The sequence below is a fragment of the Otolemur garnettii genome, unplaced genomic scaffold (assembly GCF_000181295.1).
Source record: "Otolemur garnettii isolate 467f Iridium unplaced genomic scaffold, OtoGar3 scaffold00095, whole genome shotgun sequence".
NCBI classification, from domain to species: Eukaryota; Metazoa; Chordata; class Mammalia; order Primates; family Galagidae; genus Otolemur; species Otolemur garnettii.
In genome coordinates this window covers 7,472,730-7,492,145 of record NW_003852490.1, presented here as the reverse complement: position 1 = coordinate 7,492,145, position 19,416 = coordinate 7,472,730, and the positions used below count along the sequence as shown (strand labels likewise).

The 19,416-nt window shown below is 40.6% G+C and overlaps 1 protein-coding gene across 8 annotated transcripts in view; it reads left to right on the top strand.

Annotated features, from left to right (window-relative positions):
* LTBP1 (latent transforming growth factor beta binding protein 1) overlaps positions 1–19,416 on the top strand; it is a 437,504-nt gene that overhangs the window by 251,404 nt on the left and 166,684 nt on the right. For all 8 annotated transcript variants that reach the window (XM_023516658.1, XM_023516653.1, XM_023516654.1 and 5 more), the window contains 2 exons: positions 6,270–6,372; positions 10,559–10,630. In XM_023516658.1, the coding sequence (XP_023372426.1) occupies positions 6,270–6,372; positions 10,559–10,630 (175 nt within the window). The remainder of the gene's footprint in view (positions 1–6,269; positions 6,373–10,558; positions 10,631–19,416) is intronic.

Genomic DNA, 19,416 nt, shown 5'->3' with positions numbered 1-19,416 from the left:
TTCTTTTTTTTTTTTTTTTTGAGGCAGCATCTCACTCTGTTGCCCTAGGAGAGTGCCTGCCATGGCATTGTAGCTCACAGCAACCTCAAACTCTAGGGCTCAAGAGATCCTCTTTTCTCAGCCTCCTGAGTAGCTGGGACTATAAGTATCTGCCACAATGTCCCACTAGTTTTTCTACTTTAGTAGAGACAAGGTTTTGCTCTTGCTCAGGCTGGTCTTGAACTCCTGAACTCAGCAATCTACTCGCCTTGGCCTCCCAGTGTGCTAGGATTTCAGGCCTGAGCCACCGTGCCTGGTTACATGGCCAGTACGTTAGTGTTGGTCATAGCTTTTATCCACATGGAACATTAGCTGAGGAGGATGATGGGGCTGGAATCCCGCTCACACCCTGCTCACCAAACTTGGAGGCCTGGTGCAGGGTACATCTCAAAGAGCTGCCTTTTTCTAATCACCACATGGGCTGATGGAGTAACGGCAGTACTTCTTGGACGTGTATCCTTTAGCCTTACAATGCTTTGGGGTTGAGATCATCATCCCTTGTCTCACTGCAGGCTTAGACAGGCTCCTGAGCCTCTCACTTGTATCAAAGTGAGAGGGACCTGACATTTGATCTGGGACTGGAGCCTCCAGCCCTACACTCCTTTCTGACTGCTGCTGCTGGGTCTCCCTTCCTAGAACCCTGGGCAGTGCAGCAGGCACTCTCAAAATGAGGATATTGTTCATACCAGCAGTTTGAATGCATCTAAATTAAATCTTATTAAACCATGCTCCAGTCTCTATCACCACCTCCTCAAGTTTTCATCTCTAAAGCAGCTCCATGTTTTAGTTGACAAAAATTCTAAGCTTTAATTGCCAAATGATAACTTTTTAACCATCCTTATCCTTGTCCTCGTAGATTTGTAGGGAGATCTACAAGTGACAAGGGTCACAGCATAACTTTGAGCATCATCAGGAAAACACTATATTCCCTCACAATTGAGGTTAAATTTATTCTCAGTTAAGTCAAGATTTAGATAAATACGTTAGCCTGTAATCTCTTCATTTTTGACAACCTACTTCAGAACTGAAAGGTTTTACACCATTGCTTATAATAATTTTGTGTGGTAAAGGTTACAACCTGGACATTTGTGGAATAATTGTAATGATTCTTGAATCGCCTTCCCCTCTGGATAACAGTGCTCATACAGATGTGCAGATAGTAATGGTTGAAAAGTTCTCATGCAGTTGTCCAGGAATCGTGCTCTCTGTGCACTGGCATACAGAGACCAGGAGAAGTTCTATTTGTTTTTCTTCTTTCTGTCTTGTCTGTATAAGTCCTGCAGGTGGAGGTTCAGACAGGGCGAGCATCTCTGTAGATTTGGCAGTGAGGGAGGAAGAGATAAGGTAAAAGGAAGCAGTCAGAAGTGTCTGCCCAGACAGTCCTATTATAGAATTGAGAGCAACAGAAGTACTTGAGTTTGGCTTTAGCATAATTGGCATTTCCCAAATGGACTAACGTAACCTAGCCCAGAATCTGAGACCTGGCAGAAACCTTAGGAGTCATCTGCTTCATATCCTGGGCATCCCCGAGAGATGGTTCTCCAGGTTCAGCTTCCAGTGAAGGTGTCAGCATCTTCCATTGTTGAAGCTCATCGACTGTTGAAAAGATCTTATATGTCGTAATGAATTGAATTTTCTCTTTCTGTGATTTGTGGCTTTCGCTCCTGCTCATACAAGTTGAGCATCCCAAATCCAAAAAATCTGAAATCCCCAATGCTGCAAAATCTAGAACATTTTGAGAATCGTCATGACATTCAAAGAAAATGCTCATTGGAGCACTTCCGATTTGGGAGTTTTGGATTTGGGATGCTTGTCCAGTGAGTATTTGCAAATATCCCCAAATCCAAAAAAATTCAAAATCTCAAACATGCCTGGTCCCAAGCATTTTGGAAAAGGACTAAATTGCACCTTCGTTACCCAGCAGCTCCATCCTGCTTACTGCAGCTGAACACTCCGCCATGTCTACCTCTGGTTTTATTAGCTCTCCTCCGTTGACCTTCGTAGACGCTGGTGGCTAGAACTTTACTGTTTTGTGTGCACTGCATTGGCCAAATCCTAGCGTGGTTCGTGGGGTTACAGTGTCCTTTAATCTGCAGCCCAGGGTGTTGTGTGAGCTTTTTGAGAAACTCTAGCATGTTGCTTGTTTGACAGGCTAGACTTTTGTTTTGGACTTGCCCAATAAATGTTGGGTTATAAATTTAGCACATTTGTCCTGGGCTGCTTATACATAAGTAACAGTCCGAGGTGAGAGACAGGCTTTTTATGAAAATGTGCTGAAATTCCCATTTGTGTTTTAAACTGGTAAAAAAAAAAAATCACCTCAATCTGTGCAAAAACATGTCATTAGAAGAGTGAGTGCATGTGTACACGATTACCTCTCACCGAGATGCAGAATGTACCAGTCTTAGCGAGACACACTCTGGTGTTAACCTCATGCTGTTCCTCATGATTCTCTCCACTGTGGCCTGCTGAGTGTGGGGGATAGAAGATCCTTCCTCCATCTTCTTTTCGTCTCCATATTTCCTAACTCTAGGTGAGATCTTGAGTGGCCTCATGGGTGACAGCCCTGAATATGACCACAGAGATCTCTCAGGTGGGGTTTCTGGCTGCGTATTGAAGCCTCTTCGTAGTTAATTACCTACAGGGGGGTACATAAAACTCCCAAGCTTGTCCTAACCATGACTTCACCCCACATAGCTCACTCTTACACTGTGCAGACCCAGCATGGAGACGAGCGCGCAGTGTCGCGGTACCACCTACACTGCCATTTATTTCGTCGGTTTGGATGGCTTATGCTGCTCTTGGCCGTGGACCCGCAAAAACAAAGCCATGGGATAAAGCAGCCTGAATCATGTAATGAAAACCTTGTACCTTTTTAGAGGCCCGGTTGAGAAAAATGATTTATTTTTGCCCTACCAAATAAAACATTCTAGGAATCCAAGGTGAAAATTGGATTTTAACTGCTACTAACATTTTGAGCATATAAAATCCGCAAGTGTTGAGTGTTTTGCTCGATTAAGAGAAGAGCCTAAAGAGTCCGGTGCAAGAATGGTCTGTGTATGGTATGAGCTGGTGTCTGACAGAAGCCTCACTGATTTATAAAACTGGAAATAAACATTGAGCACATTTTGGCAGCCAGATGGCAACAGTGGAGACCTCTGTGTTTTGAACATAATCATTTTGTTCCTAGTCGTATGCCTGGCTCATTGGCCCTCCTTCCCCCTTCCGTCCTTCATAGTTCAGGTGTAAGCCTTCTGTGACTCAGCTCAAAGGGTCTGGGGGCTGCCTGAGTCCAGCCTGCAGGTCCCCGCCCGCCCTCGTTCTGACTCTCCGCCTCCTGTCTTCCTCCCAGTGTGCGTGGCGTGGTGTCCTCCTCTCTCTCTTTCTGGCTAGCGGTCTACACATTGTTCTGTCCAGTTACTCTGCCATGTCGGAGGCTGTTCACTTGTGGCCCTGGTGTGCTTCTGGCCTTGGGGCCTTACGCTCACTGCGGGTGGGGAGACACCTCATCGAGAGCTCTGTCTCTACACAGACGTCCCCAAGCTAGTGTGCTGCCATCTGGCACGTGACGACCCCTCCGTGAATGTTGACCCAGTTGGCCCGTTTTGCAGGAGAGCTTCCTTATCTCACTCCAGGAAGGCCCGCCACACATCTGCAGGAGTTCCTGCCCACGTTTCATGCTATGTGGTGATCCATAGGCCTTGCTGACCTACACTGGGGCTTTTTGGAGTGCCTTGCCCAGAATTTTTTGGTTCATCTAAAAAAAGTAATTATTTTTGTATGCCTACCTTTACTGAACTCAAAATGTCTTTAACACTTCTGTTTTGTCCTATGGAGCCATTTTTTGTGGAATCTGGTTTTTGTTTTTTTTTTTTGAAAATAAGAGTCTCACTCTATTGCCCCAGACTAGAGTGCTGTGGCCTCAGCCTAGCTCATAGCAACCTCAAACTGCTGGGTTCAAGCGATCCTCCTGCCTCAGCCCCCCTAGTAGCTGGGACTAAAGGCACCCATTATAGTTCCTGGTTAATTTTTCTATTTTTTAGCAGAGATGGGGTCTCACTCTTGCTCATGCAAGTCTTGAACTCCTGAGCTCAAGCAATCCTCCTGCCTCGGCCTTCCAGAGTGCTAGGATTACAGGTCTAAACTACCACGCCTGACCTGAGTCTGGTACTTTCTGGGGGCAATTGCATTAATTGATCTGATTGACAGAGAAGCTGTAATCTACTCCACTCAATGTGCTTTCTGCTCCCTGGGGAATCTGACAAACAGCAAGGATCTCAAATGGGGCATTTGGAATAGGTAGCTTTTATTAATTCTGACAATAATAATTAATGGTAATGATAGCTGAGCACATGTGTGTGTCAGGCATAATGCTCAGTGTTGTACGCGCATTTTCATTTCCTTTCCATGAGGCTATGAGAAAGATACTATTATGCACTCTATGTTACACAGAAGAAAATTAGTCTAAGATGATGCATTTGGGAAGTCCTAAAGCCAGCATTCCTCCCTAACCCTAGTGTTACGTGTTTAACCACTAACACATACTGCTTCTTGGGAGAGCACACAGCATCCTGTTGAAGTCATTACAAGTCATAAAAACTGTAGGACATCAAAGCTATGATGGAACTCAAACTTGTGTAACTGTTGGGAGTCTCCTCTGGTTTGATTTTGATTTGCGGTCTTGGTGAGCAGTTGCTTACAGCCTGCTGCATGCCTAGATGCGGCGGGAAAGAAACACCGTGCCTGCAGCTCATGTCTCTAGGTTTTCATTGCTTGCCTGGATGGATGACAACTAGTTCGATCTTTAGTTCCTTGGGTTGTTTGTTCGTTCCTTCATGCATTCATTCAGCACTTACTAAGCATTGTAGTGTGTATTGGAATATAATGATAAATAGGTTACTTATTTAATTCAAATGCACAGCAGAGGCCGTGGAACTGTGTAGAAGGTCCTGTGGACTAGAGAGAAGGGGAAGAGACAGGGAGGCTTCATAGTGGCGGCTCTGCAGAGCCGGTCTGGGGTGGAAGCAGGGACATTCGAGGAGAGGAACCAGTTTTTGGAAGGCTGTGGTTTGTTCAGAAACTCAAGAGCATTCTGGCATGCTTGAAGGACAGACATAGAGAGGTGGGGGGGGTGAGAGGGCCGCAGATGCAAACAGGAAGGAACTTAAATGTTGCTGGAGAGCATGTATTAGGAGTTTTCAGACAGTGGAAAGTCACTGAAAGTTTTTATTCATTAGATTGATGGCATCAGATTTGGAAAGATGCCTCTGGAAACTGCCCGGAGGATTTTGTGGAGACGGAGGCCGAGGAAGGCAGAGTGAACCCTTGGATGCTCTGCGTGTTTGCATGAGACAAAGGCATGTGGGCTCAGCTCACACGGTGCTGATGGGGAGCCCCCGACTGGCTATGGATGGGTACACAGGACAGGATCTGTTCTCCCAGACCCTTCCCTGCCCTGCTGAGAGGGTCTAACTGCAGACCCCTGCCCCTCTGCCTCTTCTTACCTCCCGTGGTCGACCTGGAGTCCTCCGTGGTCTATGACAGCTGGTGTCTGTCCAGTGGCCACTCAGCCCTGCTCTCTGCCTGCTCAGACCTGACCTGACCTGCACCTTCCTAGCTTGGCTGACCTCCCTGGGTGAGAACACCTGGTTGCCTGGAGCCTTCCTCTGTCTCATCTGGCTCAGCTGATAATCATTTCTTGTGCCGTCTTTTCCTGTCCTGTCCTGTACCTGCTCAGGCCTCAGGGTTATGGGAAGACCAGAAAGAAGCCTCTTGTAGGTGGGACCCCTGCCACTGTCTCAAGTTCTACGCACACTCCCTACCCTTGTAGTTCTGGTCCCTGATAACCCATGGGAGATTTAAAGAGACAGTTACAGCTAAAATCTAAAAAGTTTACATTTATCTTATAAATCATGAGGCTCTTAATTGAGTTAAAAAAAAAAAAAGCCATCAGAAACTTAAGTTTTATAAAGTGTCCTGAACAGTGACAGATTTTCATAAGACTCTGAACATGACAAGGGGCTCTTATTTGGAAACATGCTCATTCATTTTAGTGTTATATTGATTCTGTCCTGGTATTTTGTTTCCAGGTTTTGTGGTTTTTTTCTTTTCTTTCTAATTGTGTGGGTAACAAAGCAACCGTTTTATAATGTGACTGTGAAGCACAGCAGTGCCCCGAACTGAGCATCCTGCCCTCAATTAACCTTCGTCTTCCCACCTCATCATTGCAGTGTGGCAAAGCGCTCCCTGGCCTTTCAAAGCAAGAAGACTGCTGTGGAACTGTTGGTACCTCCTGGGGCTTTAACAAATGCCAGAAATGCCCCAAGAAGCCTTGTAAGTGATGTTTCATCATTCCTTTGCAGGTTAATGTAGCGTATCTATTTTCTTATGATCACTCTTTTAATGATGGGATAACCAGTAGACTTTCAAAGAACTGTTACTGAATCCCAGACAATTAGTGTTGTAATATGCATTTCCAGAAAGCTTGCAAGTCTGATAAAGCTTCCATATGGATTCTTTTTTTTTTTTTTTAAAAATAGGCACAGTTATACATTGCCTTCTCCAGTTAGACTACTTACAAGAAGGGAAAAAACACCTCTTAAGAGGTAGTGAGCTAAAATAGGCTCCTTTGTCTTTTAAAATGGTAAATAAATAAATAGTTCTGTTCCCTGATAACCCATGGGAGAGATTTAAAGAGACAGTTACAGCTAAAATCTAAAAAGTTTACCGGTTTACATCAAACCGTGTAAAAGTTTTACACAGTTTACATCAAACCGTGTAAAAAGACAATGCAGTTGTTATTTCCGAGATTTAAATCCCTTAAATTAAATTTTTATTGCTATTCATGATCTATGTTGTAGTTTTTGTTATACTATAGGTTTTCACATTTTAAAAGTCAAGCTAAAATGAAGAAGTGATTGGTTGCTGTTTTGTAAAAGAAATTTATAATCAGTAGGACACAGTATCTTCCCCTTTTTTCTTTAAACTGCTTCTATACTATCACAGTCCTCAGTGCCATCAGCCTGCTTTGGTTTGTCTTTGAGGTGGTTTCAGAACCTGTTGCTTTGAACGAGTAACACCTTTCTGTTACTTTCATCTTATTAATAGGTTGTATTTTTAGTTTTTGAATGTAGCATTAACTCTAGATAACTCATTTCTAATACATATTTTTTAGAAAGAGAGGTAGGTTGTTTTAAGTTGAGCTTTCTTATACTAGCTCATGTTTTTGGCAAAAGAGCAAGTGATAATTTTCTAAATCTTCCATTGCCTTGTGTGATTGAAGACTTTGATAGGTGTTTTTTATTCCTTATGCTATAAGAGATTTCTCCCTTGTTTCATTTGGATAATTTTTACTCTTCTTAAGTATCTGTTAATGGGATTGGTATTCTAAATAATTACCTCTGTTCAATCTAGAATCTGCCCTCTTGGGATTACGACTCTGTTTCTCCTTGTTATATACTGTTTGTCCTTCTGCCAGCATAATTTACTTTCAATAATTATCTCCTATGTTAACTTCCTTGTCTTTCAAAGTTACAGCTTCCCTAAAGGCCTAAGGCTAATTTCATTAATTTTCTTCATACTGCTATCATTAGCTTTTAGAAGACTATACTTTGTGGAAATACCTATTAAAGTTTCTGAGAATTAGTGAATTTTTCTTTTAGAGAAATAATTCACATAAAGAGGACTTTCTATATTGAGAAACTGTCCCAGTAGAGTCTCTAGGCTGGTTTGGTAATGATTTGCAGTGGGGATTTCCAAGAAATAGGTTGAGTGTGGTATTACTCCTCATTGAAAAGATCCATTTGCCTAAAGTTACTTTGGCAGCCTGACCAAAGGGGAATCTAAGACACGTTTGGTTATGATTTAAAGAGCTGGTGTCTGGGAGTTAGGTGGACCTGAGTCTGACTCTCGGCTCTCATATTTGTTATTGAACCTGATGGAACACTGCATAGGAATCTATATCTAAAATGTTGAAAAAGCATTGCCATCTTTTTATGCTACACTGCTTGTCCTTAATTTATCACATGTGGATGTCCATAGGAATATTGAGGAGAGTGATGTATGTTTCCCTCCCGTAGGTCTAAGGACTGGGGATGAGAAAAGTTAGGTTCTTAAAACTTTGTTTTGGAGCTAAGTTTATGTTTGCAAATGCTTTCTCCATCTTCTCTCTTGTTTTCTTTTTCATTTACCCCCCTTCTCTGTTTATCTTTGATTAACTGCTTCAATTTTCTCTCTTTTCCAAATTCCAAAGATGCAGGAAAATGATAGATGCTGAGGGTAAAGAGACGCACACAGGCTTTTCTTAAAGAAAAACAACAACAACAGCCTAACTTCTACTCCTGACCTTTGGTCATTATTATGTAGCACTGTGTCCTCTGGGGGTGAATTTGCTGCTGTGTGTGTGTTTTCTTAGCTCTGTGTTTTAATCTTGACTTAAGTCAAATGGGAAAGTGCAAAGCTGCTTGTTACTTTTAACTAAATATTGATGAAAATAAATTCACATGCTGGCTCATTTAATGTAGAAGATGGAAGAGATTGATTTCCCTTCAGGAAGGGCAATGTGGATGATGAATGAAGTAAACTATTGACTTCTTGACATTTATTCTGTTTGTCTGTCTTAAGTGACTCACTCCCAAGAAACACACTCAGGGTCACATTCTTCCTGTGTCATTTAAAAAACTTTCCTTTCCTTGGTTGGTACTACTCTCTAAATCATATTCTATTTGGAAGAGAGCAGACTTTCTTTGGCTTCATGCACTCTGGTTTTGTGTTCCATGCCTTTTTTATTTTCACCTGAAGTAGTTTAAACTTTAGTTTTTGAGTGGCTTTCATTTAAAATTTTTTGTTTAGCCCCAAACAGAAAGACTTTTCATGGTGGATCATTTTTGCTGTCTAAACGTAATTTTAAGTCCGCAGATGATTTCATTAAATGCTTTGTAATCTACTAGAAATGTGCTCAGCATGAAGAAGTCACTTGTCCTTTAAAAGTTTTTAGAAGAAAATGAACAATGAGTCCTAAGCTGAGGGAGAGTTCCAGAGATTGCCTGGTCTGGCTTTCTGCCTTGAAGTGGATGGCTGTGGAAACTTCTAAAACAAGTTATTATCTCTTTTGAAGAACTCACAGACCCAGACCCACAATCTCTCTAGGCAGCCTGCTTGAGTGCCATCCTTACATGGGGCAAGACTGGACGTGAGTCCAAAGTGCTGGACGGGGTGACTCCCACATGGCAGGATCTTCTCTCTTTCAACCTGCATTTCCAGACCCCTCACTTTGATCTTCTCCTTCTAGGTATTCAGGATCTGAATGGGGGGAAAAACAGCAAAGAAAGGACGCAAAGGAGGAGAGGGACACATGGGTCAATATTCACCCTGTTCGTCCGTCAGTGGTGATGGACAACGAGCATGGGGGGAGGGCAAAAGAAGAAAGTTTTCAAAAGAAAACTTCTCTTTTTATTTCAATTACCCCCTTTAATTCTTCCGCAGGTCTTTTTAATGGCCTAACCATTGATCTTACTTTAATATGGCCCATTTTCTTCTGCATTACGATCCTTTTAATAGATGAGCCCCCTATTGTAGGAAATAACAATGGCATTTGGTATTTTGGGAGTGCCTGTCATTATCAGGCGGAGGTGAGCATTTTTCATGAATTATCTCTAAACTCCACAACAACCCTGCCCTTCTCCTTTTGATAGGAATACTCCCATTGTATAGAATTTCGATTTGAAACCAAGGAGCTACTGATGTGGAGAGCCAAGATTGGAACCCGCATCTGCCAGGTCCCCACACATAGGCTGTGTCCACTATGCCAGGCGGTCTGTCTCTCAGGTCTCGCTCTAGTGTATCAAATCTCACTGAACAGGCTTTTGTTGGTGACTTGGTGACTGCAGTGGTTGTGTTGCTTGGATTTTCCGACTGGAGACCCATGCAGCTAAACACAGCAGGCCTTTCACTACCTGGCCTCCTTTCATCACCTATCTATTCTTCTCAGGTCATAGTAGGAAGAATTACCTTATAATTAGGATACCTGAGCCTATAATTAAGATGAATATATAATGTATTGTCTAAACTGGGAAACTTTTGGACTATAGTGCTGTTAATTAACTTTGCCAGAATAAGAGACATAATCCGGGACAGTCCCAGGCAGACTAAGACGTGTAGTCATCCTGCCTACAATGGATAAGAAAACCCCAACCCCCAAAGCAGATCATTCAGAAGGAATAGCTCCTTTGTGATAGAAATATTTAGCCACTAATTGGAAGAACATATAAAACAATCCTATGATTCATTCAGCTAAAATAACAAGGATTTATTGACAACTTCTTGGGACTGTATCTATTGCAAACTATGAAGGACACTGAAAAATAAGCATAATGGGAAAGGAATTGTGGAGATATTCATTGGTATTGGTATTTTACAGATGAGTAACTAAGTCTGTGGATGCCTTGGGCTGTTACTGATGGTAGTTTAGGATTGCAAGAATATAAGCTAAGACTATAACAAAGAATTTCTTCCCTTACAGCCTACCATGGATATAGCCAAATGATGGAATGCCTACAGGGTTATAAGCGCGTGAACAACACCTTTTGTCAAGGTAAGACGACTGACCTCCTTGGTGCGGATTGACAGTTGTTTTGGCACGTGGTGCTCATTAGTTCAGCATGTGAAGGTCACAGGGTGAACCACTTCATGCTTGCTCCATTTAGCTAAGGAAGTCTAGAAGTTTGATATATGGCTGTTACCGTCCATAAATTGGGGGTAAAATCCATAGGAGTTTGGATCACATCACAGAGCACCCTCTGGGCTCTGTGCTGGTCCCTTCATATCTGTGCCATGTGTGTACCCAGTCTCACCCACTCTCACCCAGGCGTGGGCACACCCGTCTACCTAGCAGTGCTAATTTGTTGCTGATGCATGATGGGGCCCCAAAGTTCCCATTTCTTCTCTTCTCTGAATATTACTGGCCATCTCGAAATATTCAGGTACTGAATATCAGTGGAAACAAATTTTGCCCAGCAATAAGGAAAGCTGTGCAGCTAAATATGAAGTGCCCTTGATACTTTTGCTCAGTTTATTTTGAAACATATGGCAGAATTGTACAAGCAGGGGGAACCTCAGAGTTCGTCTAGTTCAGTTGCCTGTCAATGAGGAAACTCCAGGGAGGTTAAGTGGCTGCATAGAGCTGAGATTTGTAACTCTAGTTTACCAGTGCCTAGTTTAGTACCTATGTATTGTATCAGATTTTGTTTAATTACATTATGAGAAATTCAACTAGAAAGGGCTTCTAGTTGCCCTTTATGTGGTTAGGGTGAAGGTATTATTATTATTAGTAACCTGGAAGTATGTATACACTGAAATAAACAGAGAAATAAAGGGCCCTCCAGAGTCTAATTGAATAAAAAACCATGTGAAGAACACAGACTTGTGGTCTGCAGCCTTGATGAGACCTTGATGAGCATGGGTCTGTAGGAACACGTGGATTTAGGTCAGGTTAATTAACCTCCTATTAAGATAGCACAGTTAAAGGAATATCTTAATTACCTGAGGATTTTCTCAAATACATTGTCTCTTCCGTAGTGCCTTTGTAATTTTTCTGATACATAGAGGGTCTTTGTGAATTTAAAGAATTTTTTTTTTGAAATTTACATATAGTATTGTCTTTAAAAGGCTTTGTCTTAAAAGAGTATAAGCCCTCATCGTATGTGACAAAAGGCTGAGAAAATTAGAACTACTCCAGGAGAAGCCACCGGTGCCCCTCTTATCTGCAAAACTTAGTCACTTGGGAAGAGTGGATTGATCTATATTATTTCTGAGTCAGTAGAATTTAAGATATCATTGAATTAAATTAGATGGAGGGAATGGCTGGTGAATAGGTTAAATAAATGAAGGAATAGATGGATGAATGACGTATATTCTGCCGTATAAACCAAGTCATGATTTTACAGCTTTGGATAATAATCTAACCTCAGCACATTGTAGGTTACATTAGTAGAAATAGAATGAGCAGGTCGGTGGCAGTAACAACCTGCACACCATGCCCATCAGACTGAATTTGGGGTTTGGAGGTCTGGTGTTTGTTATTATTTGGTTAATATGGTCAAACAAACTTGCAAAGGGCCTGGAAAGTTAGTATGTTTAGCCTGGAGAAGTACAGGCTGAAGAGAAATATAAAAGCTGCTTTACAAACATGCCCTTGAACTTTTGTAAACACGCCTTTAAATGTATTAACTGTCCTACAAAACAGGACATACCTTGTCACAGGGGACACTTCGGGAAATTGGGTGTCTAGGGGCTAAGTGACAGGCCAAGATGCCATTTCTTTCTTCTTGTTCACAGCCTCTGTCCCAGGGACAGTGTGTCATGATAGCATCGTAGAACTGGACTGTACCTTCAGGGTCATCTAACCTTAGATGATTAGACATCATTTGAGGTTAGAAATACCCTATCACATGCCTGGCCGGGAGTGATTAAGTACCCATTGAATAAAGTGTTACACACTTTATCCAGAATGTTAGCTCCTCCTAACTTCTCTGAATATCAGATGGTAAGGACATCTGTGTTCACCTGGTCTGGCATCTTTGTATGTATCTGTTTGCCATTTGTTACCATTGGTAGATGATATTTGAAGACAGAGGGCTACTTGCTCTCAGGTAGTTTTATGGTGTTATTTCTTCCTTACATACTTCAAATAATCACAGGATAAGAAATTTGGTCCTGAAGTTTTCCTTGTAGAAAGCATTTTAATTATGGATTAAATTTATTTAATAGCTATAGTATCGATCAGCTTTTCTATCACTCCTTTATGCCAGTTTTGATAATTTATATTACTTTAGAAAGTGTTCAATTTAATCTAAAATTTCAAATTTCTTCATAGGAAGTTTTTCTTAGCATGTCCTCATCCTTTTAATTTATAGCGACCTCCCATTTTAGTTTTATTGCCTGTTGGTGCCATATTCTTTTTTCTTAAATAGACTTGCCAGGGGTTTCTCTATTTCACTAAGTTTTTGGAAAAGGATTAAATTTGGCTTTGTGGAAAACATTGGTCTATTTCATTAATTTCTAGTCATTGTTTCCTTTTTCCTACTTCTTCCTATGCGATTGCTGCAGTTTTCTGATTTCTTCAGGTATAGACTGAGGTAATTGATGTCAGCCTTTCTTTCCTAAAATGTAAATTAAAGGCTATATATATCAGTCCAGAGTTTTCAATTTTTTTTCTATCTATCTATATCTATCTTTCTATCTATCTATTTTTTTTGAGACGGAGTCTCACTTTGCTGCCCAGGCTAGCGTGCCATGGCGTCAGCCTAGCTTGCAGCATGTTCGAACTCCTCATCCTTCTGCTTCAGCTTCCTGAGTGGCTGGCACTTACTTATCAGCGTAGATTTTGACTATAATGGTATCCCTCAATTTTATTATATTCTTCGTATCTTTAAGTTCAATGTAAAATAATTTTATTTATTTTAGTTGACACATAATAATTATATTTATGGGGTAATAGTGTTTCAATATATAGACTGTATAGTGCTCCTATCTGGGTAATTAGAATATTCCTTATCTTGAACATTCATCACCTATTTGTGTCGGGAACATTCAGCATCCTCCTTTGCGCTCTCTGATACTCTGTATTAACAGGAGTCATCCTACAGTGCACAGAACTAGAACTTATTCTTCCTATTTAGCTGGAACTGTGTATCTTTGCTGCTCCTCTCCCCATCCCCTTCTTCCTTCTACCCTTCCCAGCCTGTAGCATCCTTCATTTAACTTTTTCCTTCTGTGAGGTCATCTTCGGCTTCCACATAAGCATGAGAACATGTGATATTTAACTTTCTGTTCTTGGCTTATTATGCTTAACATAATGTCCTTCAGTCCTATCCAGGTGACCACCAAGGACAGGGTATCATTCTTTCTTATGACTGGATAGTATTCCATCGTGTATAGCACATTTTCTTTGTTCTTGTGTTGTTGAACTCTTGGGTTGATTCCATATCTTGGCTATTGTCGACAGTGCATAGTAATAAGTTAAATTAAAATAGTTACTCTGGGCCAGGCTCAATGGCTCACACATAGTAATCCCATCACTCTGAGGGGCTGAGGCAGGAGGATTGCTTGAGTTTAGGAGTTCAAGACCAGGCTGAGCAAGAGGGAGACCCTGGCTCTACTAAAAAACCTGGAAAAATTAGCCAAGCATTGTGGTGGGGCACAACCACAATGAGCTCTGGTAGTCCCAGCTCCTTGGGAGGCTGAGGCAGGAGGATCGCTTGAACCCAGGAGTTTGAGGTTGCTGTGAGCTAGGCTGATGCCATTGCATTCTAGCCTGGGGCAACAGAGTGAGTCTCTGTCTCAAAAAAATAATAAAAAAGTTACTCTGATTTCTTTTTTGACTCAAGGGTTATTTAGAAATGCATTATTCAATATCCAAATGTTTATGAACCTTTTCTTGTTCTATCCGTTGGGAGGTGTTAAAATCTCCTGCTGTTATTATGGAATGGATTTTTTTTTCACATCTGGCCAATTTTCATCTTTGTCTTTATGAGGATACTTTACATACAACAGATAGTTGGAGTTTGCTTTTTTCTACATTCTGATATATCTGCCTTTTAATTGGGCTGTTTATTGCATTAAAATCTAACATAATTATTGATGTGGGTAGATTTAGGTCCACCTAAAATCTGTGTCTCAGTAGGAATTTTTTTGTTTTTTTCCTTCTGTAGGCTTAGAATTTCACTTCAATTTATCTATTGGCTTTTGACCAACTGCTTTTTGCACTGTTTCTAAGTGATTGGTCTTGGAATTATAATATATATCTTTATCTTTCATAGTCCACTCAGAGTTAGCATAGTGCCACTACACAGTAAATACAGAAACCTTGCCACCACGTAGATCCTATCCATGGCCTAAAGATCAGTTTGCTGATACTCTGTGCCACCTGCTCAGTGATAACGGTCACAAAAATCCCCAAGGCGGGATCTCACCCTATTTTGTTTTGGAATTATTTGTTTACATTGTATGTTAAGTATTTGTTTAAATCTCTTTTTTCTTGACACGCTATGTTCTCTAAAAGATCAAGGACCCAGTCTTACATTTGTGAACCTAGAGCCCTGAGCTCATAATGAATTTAAAACAATCAATGTGAATGGAAAAAAGATTTCATTTTTTATTGATAAGAGGTTTATTATGCAACATATATAGCTTTATTTTAATTGATCAAGTACCAATGCCTTGCAAAACTGAGATACTTTTAGTGATTCATGATAAACTGGGCATGTAAGCCATACACTTATAAAGTGGGAAATAAAGAACTAGCTAATAATTTAATAAATTAAGTTGATTTTAATAACTAAATTTACTGTGTGCCAGACACTTTGTCTAATAAGCACTTTCTATCAGTTACCTCCTTGGATCCTCAAAGTATCTTTGAAGTAGGTAACATTATCCTCGCTTTACAAATGGATAAATTGAGACCTCGGGGGTGGGGGTGGGGGTGTGTGGGGGATGTTAAGTAACTTGTAAAGCACAAAGCTAATAAGCGCTACCCAGGTACGCTGTGGCCAGAACTTAAGCTGTCAACCATTTTGTTCTATCGCAGGACAGAGAACTAACATTATTGATCACTTTTTATGTGTTAGTCCATGTAGTATAGACTTAATCTTCAATCCTGTGGGACTTGGGCTTTATTAACCCCAATTAGAAACGGACACAGAGAAAGTAAATAACCATCATAAGGTCACACAGATACTTTATAAAAAGTCAATCGGGATTACACTCCCAAGCTACCAACTGTTATATGTAAAAATTAGTAAAGTATTCCATATACAGAGTTACTAATTTTATGTATAAAAATTTATAAAGCCTAAGAGTAGAATGTGAATGTTTTAAAACAATAACTAAGAAAATGACATGAAGGCCATGTTACCCAGTTTGATGAAAGTGTTTCGGATTGTGTGTGAAAACCCCACACTGTACCCCAGAAGTGCATTAATGTACATAGTTACCATTCAATAAAAAAAGAAAATTCATAAAGCATTACTAATGCAGGTACTAGTTAATTAGAAGAGGTGTGCCATCTGTTGGGAGAGCTAAGAAAATCAAAATTACTGCTAATTTGGTATTATGTAATAAAAAATAGTGGCCATCTGACATATTCCTTCTACTGGCTGATTCAAGATTCTGAACAGTTTATGTTCATAAAAATACCAGTTTAAGTGGATGCCCCGTTGTGAGGTTTCTGGATCAAATGGTAGGCCTACTTTTAGTTCTTGGAGACGTCTCCATGGTGTTTTCCACAGAGGTCATACCCATTAGGAGCTCACTGGTGGCCATGCACGGTCATGCAGAGTGTTACAATGGTGGTTACAGACTCAGAGCAAGAGGGGGAGGAGCGGGTGAGGGCTGAAGAATGACCTATCAGTTACAGCACATATTCAGGTGTTGGATACACTAAAAGACTTGACTTCACCACTATATAGTTCATCTATGTTTAAAAAAAAAAAAAGCCAGCATTTGTAAGCCCTCATTCTGTTGAAATAAGTAAAAAGAAATGCCACGTTAGGGATAGAAGTGCCAATTTGTAGGTAATCGCTTCCCAGCGTGGAGAATTCTTCAGTAATTGCTTGTAATTTCCGCTCTTGGTATGGCTCAGTGACCTTTAGCAGGTTTTGTTCATACTGAGCACGTCCAGTGGTTCTGCCTCGGTCAATTCCACTGATGGTCTATCAGTAACACCAAATCCTGGCTTAGGTCTCAGGAGGATATTTGCAAAGCAGCGTTAACTTTTTGGCAAGGATTCTGGAGTGAAGTATCACAGAAAATTCTATTTCATGGTGCCTCAAGGAGGTACCGCTAAATTACAGTACAAAGAAGCTTGACTCATAAAATAATATGATTTCATTCAGTGTAATCTATTAAAATTGTTATTGAGAGAAGGGCTTAATTTCGCTCCCTTTGAGATCTTGTTGGTCAGTGAAATGGAAGAGAAGTTTCTCACGTTACATATGTGCCCTCAGTTTTCCTAGTGCCTTGGAGCTTTTTGATTTTTGTTGCCCTAAAGTTTTTCCAAAGGAGCCCATTAAGCATCTAATTACTGTGTGTCCCACATTGTTCTTACCGTCTCATGTCTTCTCAGTTTACAAAGTGCTTTTAAAATTAAAGTGATTAATAACTAGAATTACATTATTTCCTTCGACTAAGTGGACTAATGTCCTAAGGCAATTTTTTTTAATGTTGACTCAGTAACAAAGAATCAACTGTGCACAAGCTAATTTGAGGAGCTTTCAAATAATTGCCCTCAAAGTTGGGTTTTTCTCCTCTCGTGGTACTGGCAATTATCTTTTCAAAGGAATGATTTATTACATGTACACACATGGAGCCCTAAAACCTGTCTTGGTACCCTCAACGAAATAGAAATTGTTATAATTTTCTTCATTTATCATAACAAACAATACACTTACATGTTCTGGTGGGTCTAGAGCCGCTTGTGTTGTTTGATTAGTATGCTAAAGTTTTGATGTAGGATTAAATGAAATGATATCTCAGGGAACTGACAGTAAGCATTCCTGCTCCCATGCTGCTGTTCTCTAAAGCCCAGTCCTTCCCTGATTTGAGCCTTCTCCCTTGCTGACACTTGCCATGAGATAAGAGTGCTCTGAAAACATTGAGTGTCTGTCTATCTAAGTTTAAACAACAGGATTTGGTTCTGGACGTACTTGGGGAATCAGCCTTTTTAGGGAAATCTTTACTGAGAAGCAAATCTCTGTTGACATATTGAAATCATTTACAAGTTTGATAAGTTTAATAGGGTTTAAATCAGCATAGTATTATTTTCTACCTTTTTTAGCATGTGCTAAGGGGTTATGGGAAATGCCAAAATAGACACATATAACTGGAAGACGTCTGCACTTTCACCACTCAGCGTATGTATGTTCATTTTTTACAGATAATCTTAAATTTTTTAAGGGATTCCACAAACATGAATCGCTGGGCCACTCCTGAGCTATAATAGACTGAGGGTATGTGATGGGTGATGAGTAAGACACCGTTCCTGCCCTGAAAATTTAGTATAATTAAATCATTTTGAATCAGCAAGATGCAGTTTGCTTTATTCACGCTCCCAACTGGCTGAGTTTTTAGCTGACTCCAGATGAGCCTGTTGAAGGAAATATGAAAGAACCATCCACATAACTTTCTTTCGATGTCATTTTATTACGTTGGTTGTTCTGCTTTAATAAAATCAATTTATAAAACAGATATAAGAGGGCACAAAAATACTCATTAACAAAAATTTCACTCCATTTATAGAAACTCCCCCAAGTGCATCTGAAACAAAATTTTATTTGGACAAAAAAAAATAATGCACATTTTTTTTCCAGTGAGCAGATCTCTGTTACTAAAAGATTCTCACCGGTCTTGATCACTATTCCACAGAAGAAAGGAGTGCACAGGACTTCTTGGTTATGAAAGGCTTGTCTGGGCTATAGCTTGCCTTTCAGAGCTCTTAAGGATTATAAAGAAATAGTGTGAACTGCAGTGTGGTGAGTAGACAGAGGAAGGTTGGTCTTTGAACACTTTAGAAAACTAGATAAGTTAGGACAGAAAGCGTAAGTGAGACCCTCAAGAAAGCTTGTTTGGCTGGAGAAAAGGATGCGGCTTGTGCTGGGTTAAAACAGGTGGGATGAGATGAACTGGTTCAGAATTTTAAGGTGAAGCTCTTATTGCATGCCCCATTTGCATATGCAGTTAATTATGGGCTTTGTGATACACGCTGGGAAGACCATTATTGGGCTTGGACTGCTTTTAACACAATGTTAGAGAAAATTATTATTCATGACATTTGTTAAAGAACAGTAAGACTGACTTTATTAATGGGAATTTTTATAATAGGTATAGGGTGATGCAATGGAATTTTACAATAGAGGAGAGCGATTAGCCTCAACTCTGAGGACAATGTGGAAAAGTGGGGGCTTGCAGTGAAGGAAGGGGGTGACAGTGGGGTATCAGTGGGTGGAAAAGTACTAAGAGGAAACACCAAGGGTAGGGGGGGTTCTGGCCAAACTGACCTAATAATATACTTGTTGAAGGCAGGTGTGATCAGACATCACCTGGGGTTGGGGAAGAGGAGGAAGCCAATCAGATAGCAAGGGTCGCAGACTCTGGCTAAACTGACTTGGTGGGATTCTTACTAAAACTGAACAAGGCAGAGATGAATACAGAAGCCCAAAACCAGGACCTGACTGAGAAGAGAGTCCAGAGGAGCTTGACTAGAGTCTGGTTAAGGAGGGAATCTGTCACTGGAAACATTCAAAGGCCATTGTGACAACTTCAGGCATATTTGAAAGAAAATGGATTTTTAGTGTAGACAAGAATCATTATTTTACAATTATTATT